This window comes from Amphiura filiformis, chromosome 7, assembly GCF_039555335.1.
Source record: "Amphiura filiformis chromosome 7, Afil_fr2py, whole genome shotgun sequence".
Taxonomy (NCBI): Eukaryota; Metazoa; Echinodermata; class Ophiuroidea; order Amphilepidida; family Amphiuridae; genus Amphiura; species Amphiura filiformis.
This window is the reverse complement of record NC_092634.1, coordinates 30,259,832-30,282,555: the sequence shown is the minus strand read 5'-3', so window position 1 is coordinate 30,282,555 and position 22,724 is coordinate 30,259,832. Positions and strand designations below refer to the sequence as shown.

Below are 22,724 nucleotides of genomic sequence, written 5' to 3'. Positions count from 1 at the left end.
GAATTTTCTTCACCATCCCCTGAATCTCTGATCATGCAACGTACAGATGATCTGTGACTGAGGGAAATGAGGTTTTTCTCTTCAAACAGTAAGATGCCTGATATATATTTATATATTTGTTGTAGGATATCCAAAAAGTTTATTATAAAGTCTTATCATTTCACATGAAAGGAAATGTTAATGATTTAAGGTCCGTTCATACTACCACCGCATTTGCGATTCATTGCTTTGCGATGCCGATATATCGATTACTTTTTGCCGCAACTCAACGCAACTTGCCGCATTTCCAAGTTAAAGTGTATTGTGATATCGCAATGCAGTAGTTTGCAGTACGCTGCAGTGCGGCACCGCATCGCAAAGCAAAGCATCGCAAATGCGGTGGTAGTATGAACGGACCTTTACAATTTTGTGCTGATGATGACAGCATACATGCAGTGTTATAGCCAAGCCTCAAAATATGCAGATCTAGACCAGGAGTCACATATTTGGAAAAAGCAGCTCCTGGTCCTGAGATTATCTAGTGAACCAGGAGCCATTTTAAAGAGCTAAGAGTCATTTCAATTTCAGTTGTACACATATTAAATTCAAAACCTGCTTCAGCTACCAGGCTCTATTAGAAACATGTAGAGCCTGGTTATAATATGATTTTGATGTGGACCAGGAGCCAAATGTTATGACCATTGAGTAAATGGCTCCTTGGTGCCTGTTTATTTTGAACCTTGGTTATAGCCAATTGCTGACCCATCTGCAAAAAATGTATGTCAGATTTACATGTTGATTAAAATGAAATCAAATATATTCAATACAGGGATGTCCAACACTATTAAACTTCAAAAGACCTGTCGTAACAATTTTAAGCAATCTGTGTTTCACCAGAAGATAGAACTGTATGTCCAATGACTAAAAACAATGGATCTTAAAATTAATAGCCCATTGGGCTATTCCAGTTGAAATCCACACACCCTGTATGTACTTAATCTTCCACCCTATGATCTTCCACACAGGGAGTTTGAATTTCAAATGGGGTTAACTGAATAGGTGACTCCATTTGAAATCTACACTCTTATGTGTTGCAGAGACTATTGTCGTCCATATAGTGGGTGCACATTGTTTTGGATTTCAAATGAAGTATAAAGCCCAATGTCCTATAAGTTTGCTTGAAAAGTTTAAACAAGAGATTCGGTCAACCATAGCAGGTAGCCAAAATTTTTGTAAATTTGTACACATCTGAAAATAACATGTATTGTGCCTCATTGTGTAATATAATTTGCTTTGTACAGAAGTTTTGCAATAATTCTGTGTGCAGTGTGAATTTTTAAAACTATCTACCAAAAATTGCTTGCCCCTCTTTTGACATGGATCAGGCATCTTTGCACGCCCCCATTTGCACATGCCAGATTTGTTGGTGAAAAATTCAATTTACACATAATTATTGCACCACACTTTATAATATTAATTTATACTCATTAAAAATACTTATTGGTTTCACATTTAATTAACTGAATACCTGAATACATAACCCACCCATGGAAACTGATTTTGACAAAATTATATGTTGGACTTGGATTGTTTTTCTCATAACAATAGGAGTACCAGTCCACTAGTAAGATAATACAAAATAAAGCACATAGGTATATATGCACACTATACTGCAATGTAAACAAAACACTTTCCTTGATTAAACCCATTTTTCAGAAGTCATTTTCTGTCAATAAATGTGTTACAAGTCCTGGACTTGAGTTGTTCTTTCATACATACTGGATTTCAATGAATGTGTTTAAAGTCTGAAGTCCTGGACTTGGGTTGTTATTTCATACATGCTTGATTTTACATGCTCAATAGGTGCACATAGAGGGGGAATTTGAGTTGTGTTCTTTTATACACATGATAGCCTATGTATAAGCCAAAATTTCCCATATCATGCTTAACTCAATTTGCCCAAAATATGGACTTGGGGGGATTTTGTATTCATGTATTCAATTCTAGAGTTGTAACAAATAAATATAATTTGTATATTGCACTGTTTTTAAATTTAGATGAATAACTCAGATTTCTGTATTGCACTTCTGAATAAGAATATGAATATCCAGCAAACACAAAACTTTTAAACATTGTTTAAATAACATTAAACTAAAATAATGAATAGTTGGTTGTATAAAGGTCATGAAAACGTTTTGTATCAAGTATGCTAGACCATTGGTTTTCATTACATTTATGTTTGTATGTAATAATTATAATAGTAACTCCATTGTCAAAAAATATGCCTCAATTGGCCTCCGTGGATTATATATTGTACTCAACATTTACATGTTTTCTGTTTACCTTTTATAACATTTGCGATGAATGTGACAAAAACATATATATGTAATTTATTTACAAAAACCAGTATAAAAGCAATGCATAATGATAATATATGAAGTTTATTTTACAAAAGACTTTTTCATGACTTTTTCTTTGCCCGGATCCACCATCTTGCTACAAAAACATGGTTCTCCTCCTTCTCCTGCAAACGCATGCACAAAATGTGCATTTTTGTTTCTTGTGCTTTCATAGCTACGCGCCAGAAGCCTATTGCAACACTTACGCAGTAATTGAAGCACTAAATTTAAACCTGATATAATTTTCCTTGCACACAAAGCCAACCCTAGCAATTCTTATATTTGTGATTTTGAGTTTTCATATACAGATATTCATTAAATAAATCATTTACATGCACAAAATTTCAGTACCATTTACTAACCGCAAAATATGGTGACCGCGAAAGACTGGTGCACCTCTTGTAATTTATAAAACTCAAGTTATTCAATCAGCCCTCATTGGGTGATGGTGAGATGTTGGAGTCCATCTGTATCTCTTAAGGATATATTATGTGATGCGATCAAGCAAAGTCAGTCAGAGCTCGGCAATAATAAACTGTCAGTTTCCTATAGGATTGTAAAAAGCATTTACAAAGCTGGATTTTGCAGAAAACCCCAATGAAATTGAACAACCAATTCCAAAGATATGACCAAATAAAGAGTTTCCAAAACAAGAGGAAACAAAAGGAAATATTTCCTTTGTTTGGCTATATCTCAAATTCAATATTTCCGAGTTCCGACTGATTTTGCTTGATCGCATCACATATATGATTGGTGTCTGTTGAAACCCTTGTGGCCCTTGAGCGTGATCTAGCGTCACCTTAAAAAACTAAATGCCTAAATATCTGTCTTGTAATCAATGACAGAATTAAGACTAGATTGACAAAGACTTAATCTGTCTATCAAACAAACCGTCTCAAAAGCTAGGTCCATGGTAATAGGAAACTTTCTTTCCTGAAGGTACCATGTTTCTGCGATTCCTTTTTACCAATCGGCACCAGATCAATCAACCTTCTTTTTATGCATTACTAACCAATCACTGATCCTGGGGAGTATGATTGACATTGACGTCAAATACAAACTAGTCTTTTTAATTAATTATGTCTTTGAATTTTTGATAGCGGGTATAAGGTAGGGTTTATGCCACAGCTATCGATCTTGTACACCTTATGGCATGTTTCCAAAAGGAATTCAAAAGATACAAATATACATGTAGTTGTGTAACATGTTGTATGAATGAAATGAAATGAATTGTAACATGTCAAATAACATTTTCTGAACAGCAATTTATAGTTGGCTCAAAATAAGCTAAGGTGTCATAAAAGTGTAACACACAATTATTTTTCCAGCTCTTTTCTTTTGGTCTCCAACCAGGTTTAAATTATAGTATGCACATATATCGTTCATAATACACTAAAAGAAAGATAAGTTATAGACTATTTACTTCACAAATTTAATTTTCTAGTCCTTGCGTACGTTATATTTGACAGACACAATTTTGATGATTTTCTGCAATCAAATAAAAATTTATTAAGTATTACATAAGGTATTTTGTGGTTATTTAGGTGTAGGACCTACAGCAACTGATTGTGGGAAAAAATGTGTCCAAATATTACAATAAGGAGGATAAATTGTTATAAATAAAATATGTGTGTCTGTCAAGCCATAACATACATAAAGATGTCTGTCAAATGTAACATACAGAATAATAATTTGGCAAAAACAGTAGTTCAAGATGGGAAATTGAATAAAGATCACATGCAGTTTATAAATCACATGTTTTAAAACACTTTTATAAACTCTAAACTATCATCATAATGTGAACATCAAGTGATTTTTAATTTTTTTTAAACGTATTATGTATGTTACTTTTGACAGACACATACAAATCTTATGTATGTTACTTATGCATACAAATGTTTGACAGACAACACTTAACAATGGATTGTGTCATCAAAAAGCTTCTCCTCACAAAGTGATAGTGCCACAAAGCTAGGTGGAGCTAAATGCTATGTCATGTAGCATAATTAGCTGTATCACCCTAGTTTAGCAGGAATTACAGCACCGTCTTGCGTATGTTACTATTTGACAGACATTTCAAGAAAAATTTTAAAATTGTTATATGTTCAAAAAAGATGGCAGCCACTTACAAATTGATTATAATATGGAGAAATGAAGTTATTTACAATAGATTTACCCTTTAGTTTATGCTTCAAGTCTTTGTTTATAAAAACTGAGGGACTTCAAAATCAATCAAAAGTTTGACAGACAATAGTAACATACATAAGGCAAACTTTTAAATCCTTTTTTTGATCTGTTAACTTATAATTCATAATGCCTCTTTCTGTTTTTTTGATTGGTTTACTGCACCATTTTGGGAAACAGGTCACATGAATTTCTATAAGGATCCATAAAAAAATTAAAAGCTGTTGAAAAAAGGCGTCTCTTGGCATGTTACAAATAAAAGTGTAAAATAGGCATTTTTACAGCTATTTTTATTTTTTTTTTTATTATTTAGAGTGAAAGGATTTTACTTAAATTGTGTATGCTATGTCTTTACTACCTAAACTTGCCACTAAACTAGCAAATATTCCATTTCTATAATTATTATTTTAAAAAAAAGATGTCAAAATATATGGCTATAATATGACACCTTAGCATATTTTGAGCCAGTTAGAGTCATTTGCCAATGAAGTGTCCCAGCCTCATTCTGTAATTCTAAAAGCTGAGTAAATCATAATTCAAAGATTAGAATGGAAAAATTCCCATTAGTTTCTGAAGCTAAACTCACCTGACACCAAAAGGCTGCAATCACATGACTGCATTCTACTGATTGTGCATTTGATAAAACTCATTAAATTGCATAAAGGTGTGCTTTTAGTTCTCAAGATTATTTATAGCAATGCTTAAATAGTCACCTCCAAAAAATTCATACAAAAGTCTCATTTCTCCATCAAAATGCTAGCCTTTGTCATGTTTACTGACCGGGGGGTGGGTACTCAAGTTTGGTTTTGGTAGGGACGTGCATTGAGATTTTGGAAGTAGACCCATAAATATACCAATTTTTCAAGAAATTTGGACCAATTGATATACCAAAATACAAAAGTCAAAATTTTCGGCCGAATTTACCCAAATTGTCTTAGTTTTTACAAATTTTCCCAAAATTTTGGGAAAATTTTGGCTAGATTAAGGACAAATTGGGCTGTTTTCCGAAAAAATTGAGAACATTTTGAAAAAAGGACCCATTCATATACCAAAATAGGCTTTGAAAAAGGGGTCATTGATATACCAGAAGGCTGAAAATGCTACCCATGTTTGCAGCACGTCCCGTATGGTCATTTGCTGAGTACCCCCGGTTTACTGTCAGTAGTTGACCTGGACTAGTACGTAAAATTTTAGTTTGCTTCTTGTTGGCAAGAAAGTTTGGTGACAGCAAATTCATCATCACAAGTATCAGCAATCTTGTACAAGTCAGGGCTGCCATTGAAAGTGATCTCATAAACTGTACATATAAATCCACATACTGCTATCTATAAATGTATTTAAGGTTACGGTTCGCAATCTCTAAGGTTCGCTATCTCTAAGGTTCGCTATCTCTAAGGTTCGCTATCTCTAAGGTTCGTTATCACTAATTACGAAAAAGGTCCGCTATACCTAAGGTTCGATATCACTAATTTTGAAAAAGGTTCGGTATTTCTAAGATTCGATATCACTAATTTTAAATAAGGTTCGCTATCTCTAATTTTAAAAAAGGTCCCCTATCACTAATTTATTGAAGGTTCGATATCTCTAAGGTTCGCTATCACTAATTTAAAATAAGGTCCGCTATCTCCAATTTTAACAATCCCGGTATCCCTAAGGTTTGCTATATCTAATTTTAAATAAGGTCCGCTATCTCTAAGGTCCGCTATCTCTAAGGTTCGCTATCTCTAAGATTCGCTATCACTAATTTAAAATAAGATTCGCTATCTCTAATTTTAAATAAGGTTCGCAATCTCTAATTTTAAATAAGGTTCGCTATCTCTAATTTCAAACGAGGTTCGCTATAGCGGTCCTTATTTAAAATTAGAGATAGCGGACCTTATTTGAAATTAGAGATAGCGGACCTTATCTAAAATTAGAGATAGTGGACCTTATTTAAGATTAGTGATAACGAACCTTAGGTATAGCGAACCTTAATCGAAATTAGTGATAGCGAACCTTAGAGATAGCGAACCTTGATAAATTAGGGATAGCGAACCTTAGATATAGCGGACCTTTATTGCAATTAGTGATAGCGAACCTTAGAGATAGCGAACCTTCAATAAATTAGTGATAGCGGACCTTAATCAAAAGTAGTGATAGCGAACCTCATTTTAAATTAGTGATAGCGAACCTTATTTAAAATTAGTGATATCGAACCTTAGAACTAGCGAACCTTATTCTAAATTAGTGATATCGAACCTTAGAAGTAGCGGACCTTTTTAGGTATAACGAACCTTTTTCTCTATTAGAGATAGCGGGATTCTGATCTCCATACACTTTACACGTTAGTGATAGCGAACCTTAGAGATAGCGAACCTTAGAGATACCGGACCTTAGAGATAGCGGGATGTCACCGTATTTAAAGGGATAACACATTAATTACAATTTACTACACTTTATAATTTCACTCCTGGTACTGATGGAAGCGGAACAGGTTTTCTATAAAACTTCTTTCGCATTGAGGAATCATACTGGATGGCCAGTGATGCACGTGCTGATGAAAATATTGCAGAATTATTCCTTGCCTTGGTCCTGATCGTGTGCAGACGCAGAGGATTCCCGCATGCAGTGCTATCAAACACTCCTTCTTCAGTGCACCTGTCTGTTGGCCAGACATAATGAAAAGGTAGGTCTGGGTCCAGCATTTTGCAAACTTCCCTATTGTAGAAAAAAAGCAAACAGTGATGAGTAAAAAACTAATATCAGTATATTTACTGAATGGGCAACATACATGTGTGAACGAAAGCTGGTGTACTTTTAAGTTTGCAATTATTTTCAGAATTAATATTATGATAACATTAACCTACTTGCAGTTGGACTGCCAATATGTGCGGAATTGTTTGAGGGTGAAGCTCTCTCCTCCAATGGCAGACCTAGTTTGGGCGAATCCTGCTTCCACTATGTCTGTTGTGCCAGCTCGTGGATGCTCAGGTGGAAGGTCTGGTTGTTGCCGTCTAAATTCTTGGCTGGATATATTTGTTATTACTTCAATGATGGTCTCACGCGACCAACCTAAAATACCCTTAAGAGGTCTGGAAAAAGTGGAAAGAAATAATGACATTTTAATAATCAAAGCAATCAAAAATATATTATCTAGGCACTTGTGTTCTACGGTGGATGTACCATATAATATATACTATGGAGCCTGCTTGATCCATCACATATGAGAACATTCATATAGCTAGTTACCGTATTTTTTATTTTTTTATGTCAAGACATATCAAGGCATTAACAGCATTGCGATAAAGGTGACGGGTTGGCGCCTAGATAGCTATTAACCTCCTTTTTGAAGCTGTTCCGTTTCGCAATTCCAGGAATGTGAGGCGGGAGTGCATTCCATGTGCCGGCTGTAGATGGAATGAAAGACCGCTCATGACTAACAAGGTTAGATCTTGGAATTTGAACTGCATTAAGGTCGTGAGATCTAAACTGAACGGCGAAGGCGAGGGTCAGTCTGGAGCTGGTCCGGAAGTAGTTGGCATATAGTAATTCAGGGGCATGCCCATAGAAAATTCGATGGAACATAGTGGTGGCACCTACTGTTCTACGGTGAGCCAAAGGCTGAATTTGAAGAGAGGACAGTTCTTCTCCAGGGAGATCGATGATGCGAGCAGCACGCCTCTGGACTGCATCTAGTTTTGACAGTGATGTAGGAGTTGACAGATTGCTATCCATTAGAAATATGGTAACGTATCTGTGAACAATATTGGCGACATATAGTCTCAAAGACCTGTTGGAAAAATTTAATCACCTGCGTTGTGATGTGTTATACTTTATAATTAGGACATGATACCAGCTAGTGAAAAGTACCTATAATCCATTATTATGCGCGCATATAGCGAACAGGGACACATCATACGGAACGCACCTTGGCTGGCGACATGGAGGAAAACAATGGATATGCATAATCAGCTTTATTGTTTTATATACTTTCTAGGCATGTTACAACCTCTAGCCCCACACATTTTAGAAAGCAACTTCTAAGTATTAGTTATATTAATAAAAGTAATTTCTTTTTGACGAAACATCGGAAACAAGTCTGAATACGACTTGAAACTATATGGGCGACACAAATTTGGCTTTTTGAACACTTTATCGGAGAATGTGCCACATACACAGAATTAAACAGAGAACCATGGACTCGACCGCCATCTTGATACAGGCATGGAGCAAAAATTGGGGGTATTCGGTTTCCCTCGGAATGCGTGTGAGGCATTTGTTGTCATGCAAGTGCGACATGGATGATGAGCACATTTGAGAGACGCACTTGATGCGACCTGCACGTGCACGCTAGTATCAAGACGCTTCAGATAAGACGCAGAGTTGTTTTTGTTCGTCTCCGCGCACCGTCAGCAAGGACCCGAATACCCCCAATTTTCTCCCCATAGCTGACGGCGCGATTGTATCGTGAGCGGTATAGGGAGTCCCGTTCTCCTTCTCTAATTCTGTGGCCACATAGCAGACTTGCTGTGGAGGATCGAGGTATGGTGATCCACACAGCAACATTTCGCAGTGGAGTCTGGCCTAGTTGCTAATAAAACTCAAAAGAGATGAGCACTCCTTCCAGTAAAAAATGCAGGTTCAACATACTCCTTTGCCTTTTTTTAATACTACGTACTGTATTTGAATAAAACTTACTTGTTAATATCTATCAATCGATAGTTACATACTGATCCTTGCCATGGCATCCAATGTTGGATTATATAGCTTAGCATTTCCTTATTGTACTTTGCCCTAGTGTCTTGACATTTCCTTCGTTCTTCTTTCTCCTCTTCCTCTGACAGATTACTCCTTGTGAGATCCCTTCCAGCTGCCCTACCATCGGAAGCCTCATGCCACTGTGCTATTTTCCGCACATATTCCTCTTCTTTATAGTAGCCTCTTTTGCCTAATGCATCAGCAACACTATATGATAGCAGTGCCTCTAAGTCGACTGAACTTTGCTTGTCATGCCCCCTCAATGCTGCCTCTGTCAATCCTATATTCAATGAAAAGTATGATTTATACAAGATTTTAAATGCTTCCTATTATTTCCTTTGTTAAATTGCAAATGGTTTTCAATTATTAAGCACACTCATAAATAATCTCTGTATTTCTTCATAGATTGACTTCATCAATATGAAATATTCATGGAAAGTGTGATACTTCAAAATCTTGGTAAAGTTCTGCCCTTTGGCATAGCGAAGTTTGCCCAATAAATGTAGTTACAATAAGGGAAGGTATTGAAATCTTTATTTATTCTTTCTTTCTTTATTGAGGGTTATAGTGCTTCAGTGACAAGCACTGCTTTTCAAGCAGGTCCTCATTGTATACTGATGCATGTAAAAAAGGTCACATTTATTCATTTGCAACTATCTGCTGTTAAAAATGCTGTTTAGACGTACCATTTTTTTAGATGTATTTCTATTGACTCTACTAGCTATGTTGAGTTCAACTGAGAATTGGATAATATACCAACTTTTCAAGAAATGTTGACCCAAATTGGGAAAACTACAATAGTCAAAATTTTCATTTATAAAAAGTATTTGTTGAAATTTTAACAATTTTGACTATTAGTTTATAATCAAAATTGGTATAATTTTGAAAAGATGGTCACTGACATGGCCAATTATATGATTGCATCTCACCATCTTCCTATGGTAATTTGTACCCCCACCTTCACCCAAATGCTTGAATTATATGTCTCAGTGGCTTCAAAAATGGACGGTGGTAATAATTTTAGTGGCTATATTATAATATACCATTGGCCGCCCAACAATTTGGACCGGGCTGCCCCCCTCCAACCTCACCACCTGAACTCCCCCTTCTAAATCTCTCAGTGTGTCTACCTGAAGAAGGGGAGAAACAAGAACACTTTACCTGACTAGAAGTCCATTGCAGCAACTGGAATAAAGGGATTAACCTAGAAAAGAAATTTGTGACACAGCAAAGGTGCCAGGTCCCCTGTCTTTGTGCTAATCTTACACAAACAGTAATGGTAGCTCTTACTGGTCAGTATTATGACCACTCATAAGTGCACAAAAACAGTATTATCCACTATAAGGTGTGGGGGTATCACTGATACCAATCAGCTCATTGTAGCCTGCTTATGCTGTAGATAGGATCATAGCCTCAACCTGGTGCCAGCAAGAGGCTCACCATATTATAGAGAGAGATTGAGCCATGTTAGATAGCTCGAAGAGTCGACTGAAAGCTATGTGAAAGAAACATAAAGTGAAAAATAAAAAGATAGAAAAGGTTCAAGTCTTACATAACGTCGGGTATAAATACTGATGGATCTAAACAATATGGTAAAATCCATAGTGACCGATGTTGAGATTTCACAAAAATTAGAAAATCCATAGTGATGGAAAACTTTGGCAACCTATTACACATGTGAGATGTACGATTTTACATTTGAACTTTTTGAAAATACGTTTCAAAGGTCTACTTTTAATTAACACATGAATTGCTGAACATTACAATGTTCTTGTTAATGGCAGGTTTATAGTCTTTGCCCAAAACAATTCACCTACTCAACGTTAATTTGATTAAAATTTGGTATAGGCCCACTATGATTAATATCTTTATTTGAAAAGTGTTTAAGAATGGGAATAAAGGTATTGTTTTTAGCCGTTGTCGTGCATCTATCGTCTCATATAACATGGGCGACACCATTATTTTGGGTGCAAAGCAACTCGGCTTCGCTTCCTTGTTTTCCTAAAATAATGATATCGCCCGTGTTATATGAGACAATAGATGCATGACAGCGGCTAAAAATAATACCTATAAATAGTTCATTTGGATGAGCAATTAACCTGGACCATACGGCTCATGCTGTTTCTGATGGCTCATATCCATTGAACAAAATAATAACATGTACACATAAAGGTAAAGAAAAGGAAACTAAAGAAAAAGAAGGTAAAGAAAATAAATGTAATTGTGGATTTTCTGTTCGTAACAACCAGCTAGTGCTCAGGAATGCAATATAATTATATTCACCACAATCCTGATTAACCTGTATGTAAAGACAAAACTAAAGTTAATTCAAGCCAACATAATGTATATTACACTGCTGGCATTGGGAAGACTCCAACACCTCTTTTAATTGGATTATGTGTACACCCATATCAAAAGGATGCAGTTGTTGGTTAACGCTACAGGTATCTCTTTTTACATAATAGCTAGAAACAAATACCATGCAAACTCAACTCAAGTGAATGTTCTTTCAAATCATCACCTTTTGATATGGATATACACATATGGTCAGATTTGGGATATGTGTAATACCTGGAAGATGCATTGGTATAATTCATTTGATACCATTTCCTCTTGGTGACCGACTATCTAAATTGATAAAATTGAATATATTTCAGATAAAAATGTGTATGCATGACGTCACATGTCCGTCATCTTGTAGATCAGGCCTCTGTTGGATGCTTTTAGCATATTGAATCCTTCACAAATAAACACTGTGCAAATTAACTCACAATAACACTTGCTTGATGCAAATAATGCACTGTGCACGTAGTGTCCACGCATGCATGGCATCGAAAAATCAATTTGAATCCACAAGATGGCGAAAGAGCTAGTGAATAACCTCTATTGCCCATAATGTGACAATCCCTCGAACACAACACACCAAGTCTCAAAAACTTTGTGGCTGAGTATAACTGTTCCTAGCCAGTCAGTTAAAACATGCATCACTGTGGAATTTTTTAAAAACCAATAATATTTCAACATGTTAATGTATAGGACAATCAGTGATGGCTATATGAAGATAAATCTTTAATAATTATAGGGTGTGTTGTAATTAGTGGCATCATACTCACCTGCTTCTTTGTCCTGCAGAATTTCAGTGAAGGCTTCCATACGCAGGCCGTTTCCCCCCTTGCGGGTGTGGGTGGCAATTCTGCGATGGATGTGGCACTGGTCGCCTCGGTTGTGAAAATAGTCCTTCGTTTTCTTGTCAACTGGTGGTATGTATGGAAATGTGGAGAAATCTCGCCCTTCAGCTTGGTTCTTATTTAGCTTGTATAGATAAATGTAAGTTGCCATAAGGGTACGGAGACTTTGCAACAGGGTATCCTCTTCCCCACATTTCCATGCACTTGGTTTATTGTCACCTGGTAAAATGCGTCCAATAAGTTGTTCCACAAGATCATCTGGGATGAAGTCAGGATTTGACTTCATTTCATTGGCTACAAATTCCAGATGATCCTGGGGAACAAACTCATTTTCAACAATGGCCTTGTATTGTCCATCTGGTCCTGTAAAAGAAATTGACATAAAAACGGTTGAGAAGAGTGTATATTTGACATGATCATGGGGAATGAGCCACATGTCTGCAATTTTCAATTAGAAGTTTTTTACATCATTTTCTGGCAGTTTTTTATGTATGCTACATTTGGATGCAATAATTTTGCAAACCCCATTAAAATTGGACATCTGGTAACGTTGTAAAGTTATGAGCAATTTATCAATGGCTGAAAACAATATAAAACAAAATAAACTGAACACTGTTTTTGCAAATATCTCAAAAACAATATTAGCAAAATCTGACTCATTCCTCTTGATCATGTCACATATACTCTGCCAATTTTTAACTTCAATTTTTTTGCAACCTTCAGTTTTTTTAAATCCCCACAAAGGGAGTGTTCATTAATACTTTGGTAGGGGGGCTGGTCTTCCTCAAGTTTTTCGCTCGAAAACTTTTTTGACCCCCCTCGATGGACCGCTGAACTTTTTTGACCCCCCTCTTTTGACAGACAAAACTTTTTTGACCCCCTCTTATCGTATAACAAACATACTTAATAGTGTTATTTCCATGCAGTGGTGTGGTATCTGGGTCACATGTCATTGAGGGATGCAAATGTTTGAAACATTCCTGGTCGGACAATTGCACATGACATACAAGCACAGGAAATTTTCATTTTATACTTAATTTAGATTTGTCCCAAATCAGGGTGTTTATCTGATTTTACACATCAGCATAATTTGGATCCGTGGCTATTATGATTAGTACAAATACAAAATTTTGGGTTTTAAAACAGAAAACTTTTTGCCACCCCCCTTTCCTACCACCTAAAACTTTTTGGTCCCCCCCCTTTTAAGGTCCAAAACTTTTTTGGCCCCCCCTCCTTTTTACCAGCCCCCCCCCCCCCCACCAAAGTATTTCTTGTTAGATAATCAATTTAAAGGAGGATTTCGAGATCCTAGCATCCTCTTTTTATGACATATTTCAGTAGATATCCACGAAAATAGCTTATTCCCAAAATTTGAGTTGATTCTGATTTTGCGTTTGCGAGTTATTGTTTGTATAAGGTAATAATTATAGTGAATCAATTTTTGCACAAATGCCTCCTTTAATTTATTTGATCCCTATGGAGCAGATTGTGTCACATAAATACAAATTCTGTAAACACCAATTGCAAGTTCTGATAACACTAGGTGAATATATTGTATATACATTGACTAAATATTGGCTAAAGCATTTTGTAGAGTCTCCAGAGAAGGGAAAAAATAAAGAACTAAAAAAAGATTTCAAAATTAACAATCATCTTAATTTTGCCAGCAACAAGTAAAACAAAAAAGAGGGAACATGGGCAACAAAAATATTTTATTATAATGAAGGATGGAGATAAAATAATTGTGGATGTACCATGAAATGATATAATTACATGCAATAAAACAAATTAAATGTTAATTTACCATGCTGTTGTTGTGGTAAAATCATCCCCATTAGTTGCCTGATGTTCAATGTCTGTGCTAGTGATTTGGCATTTTGCATAATGCCAAAGATGGATACATCTTGTCCTTGGTATGATGCGTAACGACTTGAATGGAACTCACCATCTGTGACTGAACCTGAAAGTACAAAAGCAGAAAATAAGTATGTGTATAAATGCTGGGTAAGCTTTTCTAATCCATTGAAGAAAATTTTGAAATTCCAATAAAATTCAAATGTTCATATAATTGATCAAGATCAAATGTTCATATAATTGATCAAGATCTGGTGTGGAAGATTTTGAAATGTCAACATTTTTTAACCATTTGAAACCAAAAATTAAACTTTGTCAACAATTATTGTTATAACTTAGAATTAAACAATGCACTATACTGTAATTTCCAGATGGATAAAATGTATTAATTCTGAGCAGCCCAATTAACTTGAAATCTCCTGATACATGCATTATGCTATATGAGCACTAGGACCAGTGAAAGTGTTAATTTTATCATTCCTCTCACAAGGAAATGTGCTGGGGATATGAGCCTTTTCAGTGACTACTCCAAAGTTTTATGGCTTACCATCTACAATCAAGAATGCCATCAGCCTGAACTCATTTATGTCTTTGATCAAAACTCACTTATTTCCTTAATTTTTGTTGCCACTGCTTTCTGTATTTTTGTGGTGTTCTTTACTCATGCGTAACGTATCTGAGAACAATATTATATCAGACGATATATACAAAACTCTACATACATGTAGTCAGTAATCTGTGCCAATTAATCCAAAACTTTGGGTGTTGGCCTAAACACTAAACAATATTTCATAATACTTACCAACTGGTTTGAGACCGTGCCTTACCATTTCCTCCTTGAGCTCATCAACCAACTCTCTGTGCTTTTTGTCTGTTAAGAGTAATAAATTAATATCACGTTACCCAACTTTGAAAAAAGGCTTTAATTAACATAATATGTTATTCATTACTTGTTAAACCTTTATTATAATCGGAGACTGATTCATCTGGAGTATTCAATGGAAAAAAAGAATCCCAGAAAATGGCGAAAAATTATGTACCTTTACATGTAAAAGGCTATAAAGCAATTCATTAAGACATAACTTTTTTGTGATGTTTGTATGTTTGGAGGAGCAAATTTAACAATATACAGGACATGCTGTGTTTTACTGTTGCATTCAGAAATTTCAATTATCATGACAATTCATCAATAATTGTTTCTGATTTTGATTGAAAGGCAATGTCAGACCCCATATCTTGGATTCAGTCTCCAATTATATATCACACAGTTTTAAAGAAAGCATGGCAAAAAAAAGGATGACCATATTAAAGGTTAATAAACACATATCACTTAATTGTTGGGAGTGAAATTGTCCAAAATTGTGCACTTATACTGAGATGTTAATGCATCTAATGCACGCGAGCCCCGCATTCGATGCATCAACATCTCAGTACAAGCGCATTATTTTGCACAATCTCTCAAGCAACAAGTGATATGCATGCACCTACAATGTATTTCATACACAAGGAAAAAAAACCTGTGAATATTTGCTGTTTCGTGAATAACAAAAACTTTTTTATTTGGCTTTAAATGGAACAAACATCAAAATTCAATTGTTGAATTTTATGTATACAAATCATTTTAACTTACCCTGTATTGTATTGCATGCTAGGAATCTCACTGGGATCCCATATGGTTTTGTTGTGCGCTCCTCGTGTGCAATAAAAAATACCAAAACATGGCTGGCTGCAGTCCTCTTCTTTTTGTATATATTCATATGCAGCTTGAGAAGATCTTCTTCCAATTCCATTAAGCTACCTTTTATGTTTTCTCCCTGCACATAAACAATTAACATGTCCTCTTTTAATTTTGGCCCAAACAGATGAGGCACTACACACAAAATCACTATTAATACCAGTGCATATGTCACCAATGCGAGCCACTCCTAACGTGAGTCGGGTCAGTTATTTTAATATGTCATGACCATCCATCCGCACACCTTGTAAGTACTGTACATGTTATGAACATTGTGTACGTGTTTGACTAATATTTCCATCATAAACTGTCGGTTTGTTCAATCTCTGATTTTGACAGTTTTGCAGGGTTTGTTTTACTAAAGTACCAGGTACAATACAACCGTGTAAAAACAGAATTTAGAAAAAAACATTGTGGGCGTCCTCATCAGTAAATGTTAAAATTTGGGTTTAAATTCCAATAAACAGTAAATAATTCATATAATTTTAATTATTTTCATACTTTATTTTAGTCAATTAAATATTATTTTAATAAATAAAATAAGTTTATTTGAGAAAAAGAAGTTAATAACAATCATGAAGACTCCACTTATTCTATAATTAAAATAAATGAAACTTTTCTACAAATTTAGTTGCGCGTACTGTGTGGTGTATTACACATTTGCGCCTACAACATGCTGTAAATACGGGTCTGCAAATGCACCCCTAAACAAGAATGTTCCTTGACAATGAGGACACTCCAGTTTTTCGTGTGATAGACAAGATACAGTAAACAATCAACTCAGCGTTTTACAAGCTAAACAACATGCAGCCACTGACTAAGAATGAGATACATGTACATTTGAGCAATTTACTACTGAGCTTTATCTCTATATTTTTCCAAAGTGGTCGACTAATAGGAATGGATCCATGAGCTTAATTATTGCCCCATGAGAAAATCAAATTTTAATTTGGTACACTGATCTTGTATTCTCTATTGCAATATTATCTTACTTTTGCAGCTTCCTTTTGAAGGTTTATTAATTTCTTTTCCATCTCATATGTCTGGTCTCTTAACATCATCCATTCTGTCATATTCCAGCAATATCGCATTAATGTTTCTTCATTAGTTGCCTTCTTGTCTACCTTTGCATTGAATCCTTCTCTACTCTCCTTCACGCCTTCCCCTAGCACCACTTTCAAACCGTCAATCCTTCTCAGCACCTGTTCAAGTATTTCTTTTCTCTTCTCCCTCTCCGTCTTTGCATTTGTCATTTCTTTTATGTCCTTCCTTTCTGCATCATATTGTACTTTCATCTGCAAGAAAGTGTATAAAATAGTTCAATCAAATTACATGGTTGCATTATTGCATAACTGCCACACTCACTGATTCAAGAAACACTGGTTTTTTTTTTTGGTCATTTTGAAATCAAATGGGGTTCAAATTTAATCATCCTCTGACATTAACATCTAAGCACTAAACAGGACATGTACTCCATGTTTGACATACTCAGTTGTAGATCCCATGCACTAAGTGGCGGGCGCTTAGGAATTTTTTTTTCTGGGGGGGCATTTTCAGGGGAGGGGTCAAAATCATTATTTTTGGGTTTTACTGGGGAAACAGGGGGCAAGAGTTCTGACTGGGAGGCATTTTTCCCCATGCCCCCCACCTGGCGCCACCACTGGTCCCACTTTGCTATATATACATCATTAATTAAAGGGACTTCTTATAATTTCTTTATTTTAAGTCCTCAGCAAATAAGGACTGTAAATTTGGGTACACCGATAACATGCGGGTATAGCCGTATTTGTGTACAAATATATTAAAGGCCTTCTAGTTTGAGCTCTTGTTTAATTTGTTGCTATTGGAGAAATATAAATGATTTGACCAACATGATCTTATATGGTACTGTCAATAGAAACTCAAAATTCAAATGAATGAAACTAAGTGCACATCAGGCACACCCTTATTATGTATAAGATTGATGGGCTATATATTTTGTCTTACCTGCTCTACTTTGCCATCGTTCATGTCCACATCGCCGTTCCATTGCTGCTTTCGTGACTCCTGTAGGCATGTTTTCAAATCGGTGGCGTCGCTCAAAATCCAATACCTGCCGCCTGGATTATTGGCAGCCACATCTGTCAACGCTGCTTCCTAAATAAGACAGAAAATAAATTATACAGACTGAGTTTTAATATTTGTTATTTAACATTAATCTCACCGCATCTGAAAAAACAAAAACATATAATATCCCTTTAACTATGCATGAAACGTTTTTGTTTAGATTTCTGATATTAAAAAGTCTAAAATAGAGCTGCTGGTGCTAGGAATGATAAGACTTATCAATCATCCATCAGATCGATAATCATCATCGCTACTGTACTCAAACACCTTCATTGGCTGCCAATTGAACTGCGAATAAAGTTTAAGATCTTACCTTCAAAGCAGTCCATGCCTCTTTCCTTCTTACCCATATGCACCAATTTTATTGAGAGAAACTTGTTTCTTGGTGATGATAGTCTTAAATTCTTTTACGCAATCCACAAACTTTAACTACATGACAATTAGGCCTTACACGCAGCTCCAGACTATAATGGAACCCCATGCATACCTGCTTTGATATATTCATCGTTCCTCTTCTGTCTTTGCTTTTAAAGGCCTTATGTCCTTTCATACTATGCCACAATTTCTTTGAGATGCGATGCGTTGACGACATATCAATTACTAAACGCCACTCATCGCAATTCCAAGTTAAAATGTATTTAACTTTATTGCGATACCGCAATGCAGTATTCTGCAGTACGATGTGGTGCGGCAACGCATTGCACCGCATCGCAATTGCGGTGTAGTATGAATGGACCTTAATTAGACTGCAACTTAACTGATTTTTTTATAATTGTGTTCAACTAGTAACAGCTAAATTCTAGATATATACCTGGATATCTGTCGTTGGTGTGAACCGAGTATCCTTGCTAATTCTTTCAGTAATGGCTGGCCGCCCAATACAGGCAACATTAACAAGAGCCTATTGAATGAAAATAATATCTTAGTTGAAAATGGAATGAGAAAATCAAATGAATTTACACCGTAATATAAAAAATTCCACAATGGACACTTGAGATTCTAGGATTTCCGACACAGTAAACAAAAACACTAACACTGGACATAGACACTGATAATATAAACAACACATATGATCTCTATCATCTCTGTACAATTTGTTTACTTAAAGATATATATGTACAGTACACAGCTATATTACAAAGCATATGTATCATAAATTGTATAAAAGAAATAAATAAATAAAAATATAAAATAAATTTTTGGATTTATATAGCGCCTTTTCCAGCTAGATCTTGAAGGATTCAAAGCGTTGTAATATTTTGCTGCCATGGTGAATCATCACATTGAATTAGATCGCATCATCTAGGCCAGATGCAGCCGAACCTCAGGCGCAGACCTAATATATCCGCACTTAGATTGTAACATCCACCAAATTCCATTGGGTGAAGGAGGTTTTTGATAACCAAACAACTATAATCAGCAATTTTTTCGAAAGCAGGAGGAAACCGGAGATCCCGGAGAAAACCTACGAGAGCGAGCATGGAATCGGGATAAACCAAATGCACATATGTGACCCCTCGGCACAACTGAGCCCAGATGTCGGCAGTGCCACTATTGAGATAAGCTCCATTGAACTTAACAATAAACAATAGGAAACAAAGAATTTATTGACTGTTTTATTGATTTTTCACTAAACTTAAATGTCAAGTACTATAGACCACTTTACATCGATTGTTTAAAGGCGAGGGATTGGTCTGTTGATATGCCCGAACGAACCGCTTCACTGTTCAATGGCTTTCTTGTACTATATGAAATATGGTGGGAGATTTAAAATACACATGCCCTGAGCAGACTACGATGCGCGCGACGCACACTGCAGGGCAAAGAACAATGGAAAGTACCATAATGCGTGCGCATACTGCCGGGCAATAACGTCACATGTCAAGTGGTCTATAGACACGATATACATCATTTTAAAGCAAATTTCAAGCAGAATATTTTGGTTGAATATCTCAAAAATGATGATTGGCGACGATCAGGGCTCAGTTGTGCCGAGGGGTCACATATGTAAGAGGTCCCAAAATCATGGTCCATAATTATTATATGATTATAGTATAAATATGATATTGATAATTGCATTGTACAAATGGTAAAGATAAACACAACTGATACAGTCCTTGGGCATGGATTGGCCGGGGCTTGAACCCGGGACCTCAGTGGTGCAAGGCGAGGGAACTACCGCTGCGCCAACTCACCCTCCCAAATAAAACTCAATACAAATACATAAATGTAAATACAGTGGCATGCCAGCCAAAAAAAAGTTCCTTCTGGCAGCTGGCCATGCATGCATATATTTTAGTAATTGCTTCATACCTTTGAAGGATGCCAATCTGTTCTTGGTACATGATGCAAACATGGCCCTCTGAAAAGACGTAGGAACCGTCCTCCAAAATGCGTATACATTGTCTCTATCCAGGACCAATATTCATCGTTTATTGGCTGTGAAAAGAAATATTGAAAAATGAAAGTCAGTTTACATTACACAATGTTTACCAAAGGTATATGTTATTATATATAGCTACACTATATGTACATGGTGGGCATGGGTTATAGCCAACTCATTTTTGCACTCAGTCCACCATCAGTTTAATATTTTTGGACTGTGTAATCTATCACTTGCACTCTCTTTTTCTCTCTCTGAGTCAGATGGCCCATGATTGTGCTGCTGTGGTTTTCACAAGAGTATGCCATCTACTTCAAAATCCAAACGTGTTGCACCATACATCATGTCGTGTGATGAAACATTCTTCACATCATTTGTTCAAGATGTTGATGGACGTCCCCTTCCACGGTGGCCTCCCAGGGCGCCCTGAAGAATCTGCTTCTCAACTCCGCCATCCTTTCTTAGAATGTGGCCAAAGTAGCACAATTTTCTCTCAATGATGGACTTTCTGATGTTTAAAGTCTGTGCCAATCTTATTCAGGACCCAGATGTTTGTCTTCTTGTCTTTCAAAGATACTCCCAAAAGCTTCCTATAGCAACACATCTCAAATGCATCTATCTTCATTCTGTCATTGTCATTGCCCAGGATTCGCATCGATCCACATGTAGCAATTGAGAAGACTGCTGCACATTATCCTGAAAAATTTGTGCCAAAAAAAATTAGAAAATCATTCTCCATATTAATGGGCTCATGGGCTGTGCAATAATTATGAGCTGGAGAGGGTAAAATTTCCCAACGACTTGCCAAAAATCGCTTGTCCCCCTTCGCCTGCCAAAAATTGTTTACCCCCCTTTGCACATGCCAAATTTTGGAATCCCAATTTACAAACCTTTATAGTCTATACATATGTTGCAGTTTACATACTGTTTTCCTAAGCCTTTTTAGAGCATTTGAATTTTAAACGGTGCCCCATGAACATGTACCAAAAATTGGACCCCCCCACCTCTCGGCTTGCCAATAATTGTTGCCTTCACTTTTGGCTTGCCAAAAATTTCTTGCCCCCCAATTTTACCCTTCTTCAGGGCTCATAATTATTGCACAGCCCCTGTGGTGGTTCTCCACAAAAAAACCTTTGATTTTGGATTTTGTCTATATAGATATCGGCCAATATTTTGAGTAGGGGATGGATGACAGGAGAGAGGAGTACATGCAGATCATGGATAACCAGAAACTAGATGATGATGAAAAGATGGAACTTCTTAATCACATGTAGAATACTTATATCTTCCATCAGAACAGAACTGAAAAAACATAGTCTTAAAATTGGATCTTCAATTATTATAAACACATCTGTCAAAAATTGTTATATTGTATAATGTATAGCCTACAGTTGTACTGTTTAGTGATAATCCTTTTAATGTACATGTACTTTATATATATATATACGGTATAATGGGTATATATATATATATTTAGGTCTTTTCCGTTATTGTTATTATGAGTTTCCTGATTTTACATCACCTAGTGGATATTATTTCTATAGATAAATGGCACTCAGCACATGCTTAGGTGATGTTTTCGATAAATCTCACAATTCTTTGCGGGTAGACCTGACATCGTTTAGTGAATCCTTAATGCACATTTAACAGCTGTGAAGAGCAGTAACAATATGCACATTGGCATGATGACGTCATTGTGTCTAACCATAAAGAATTACTGGATTTACCGAAAAGGTCAATTTTATAAACATTCTTCATGAGATTCAAATTTAGGATAAACTTACCACATTCACATAATCAGCATTTATAAATTGCAGGTGGTGTTTAAACATAGAATAAGGCATTTTTCCAATCGGAAGTTTACCAGAAGAAATTGCCATGGCCAACAAATTCAAAACATCAGGCTCTTGGGTTCCCTGTAGAGCGACAATGGCTTGTATAACATGTTGAGTGAAACCTGTCGATAGAATACAACCATGTCGCTTCAACAGTTCACCCAAGGCCTGTGTTGCAGATTTATGTAGCTCGTCCATGCTCATCTCTGACAGAACTTGTCCGTTTGTTGTTTCATTGTGTGCAGCTGCTGCTTTCTGGCTGTCTCTGAACCTTACAGCTTTACGTCTGCATGCCTGACCTGTATTATATTAGATTTGAATATA

General features: G+C 36.1%; 1 protein-coding gene and 1 long non-coding RNA gene across 2 annotated transcripts in view; one reads left to right on the top strand and one right to left on the bottom strand.

Moving 5' to 3' along the window:
• LOC140157002 (uncharacterized) overlaps positions 1–22,724 on the top strand; it is a 59,656-nt gene that overhangs the window by 16,099 nt on the left and 20,833 nt on the right. The gene's annotated exons all lie outside the window — the stretch shown is intronic.
• The window catches only part of LOC140157001 (uncharacterized), a 30,006-nt gene continuing 13,683 nt past the window's right edge, over positions 6,402–22,724 (bottom strand). The window contains exons 5-16 of the mRNA XM_072180056.1: positions 22,350–22,699; positions 20,496–20,621; positions 18,994–19,083; positions 18,063–18,212; positions 17,069–17,371; positions 15,972–16,155; positions 15,144–15,212; positions 14,292–14,447; positions 12,413–12,850; positions 9,240–9,579; positions 7,409–7,633; positions 6,402–7,259 (exon numbers count right to left, since the gene is read on the bottom strand). Of these exons, the coding sequence (XP_072036157.1) occupies positions 6,998–7,259; positions 7,409–7,633; positions 9,240–9,579; positions 12,413–12,850; positions 14,292–14,447; positions 15,144–15,212; positions 15,972–16,155; positions 17,069–17,371; positions 18,063–18,212; positions 18,994–19,083; positions 20,496–20,621; positions 22,350–22,699 (2,693 nt within the window). The 3' untranslated portion in view covers positions 6,402–6,997. The remainder of the gene's footprint in view (positions 7,260–7,408; positions 7,634–9,239; positions 9,580–12,412; positions 12,851–14,291; positions 14,448–15,143; positions 15,213–15,971; positions 16,156–17,068; positions 17,372–18,062; positions 18,213–18,993; positions 19,084–20,495; positions 20,622–22,349; positions 22,700–22,724) is intronic.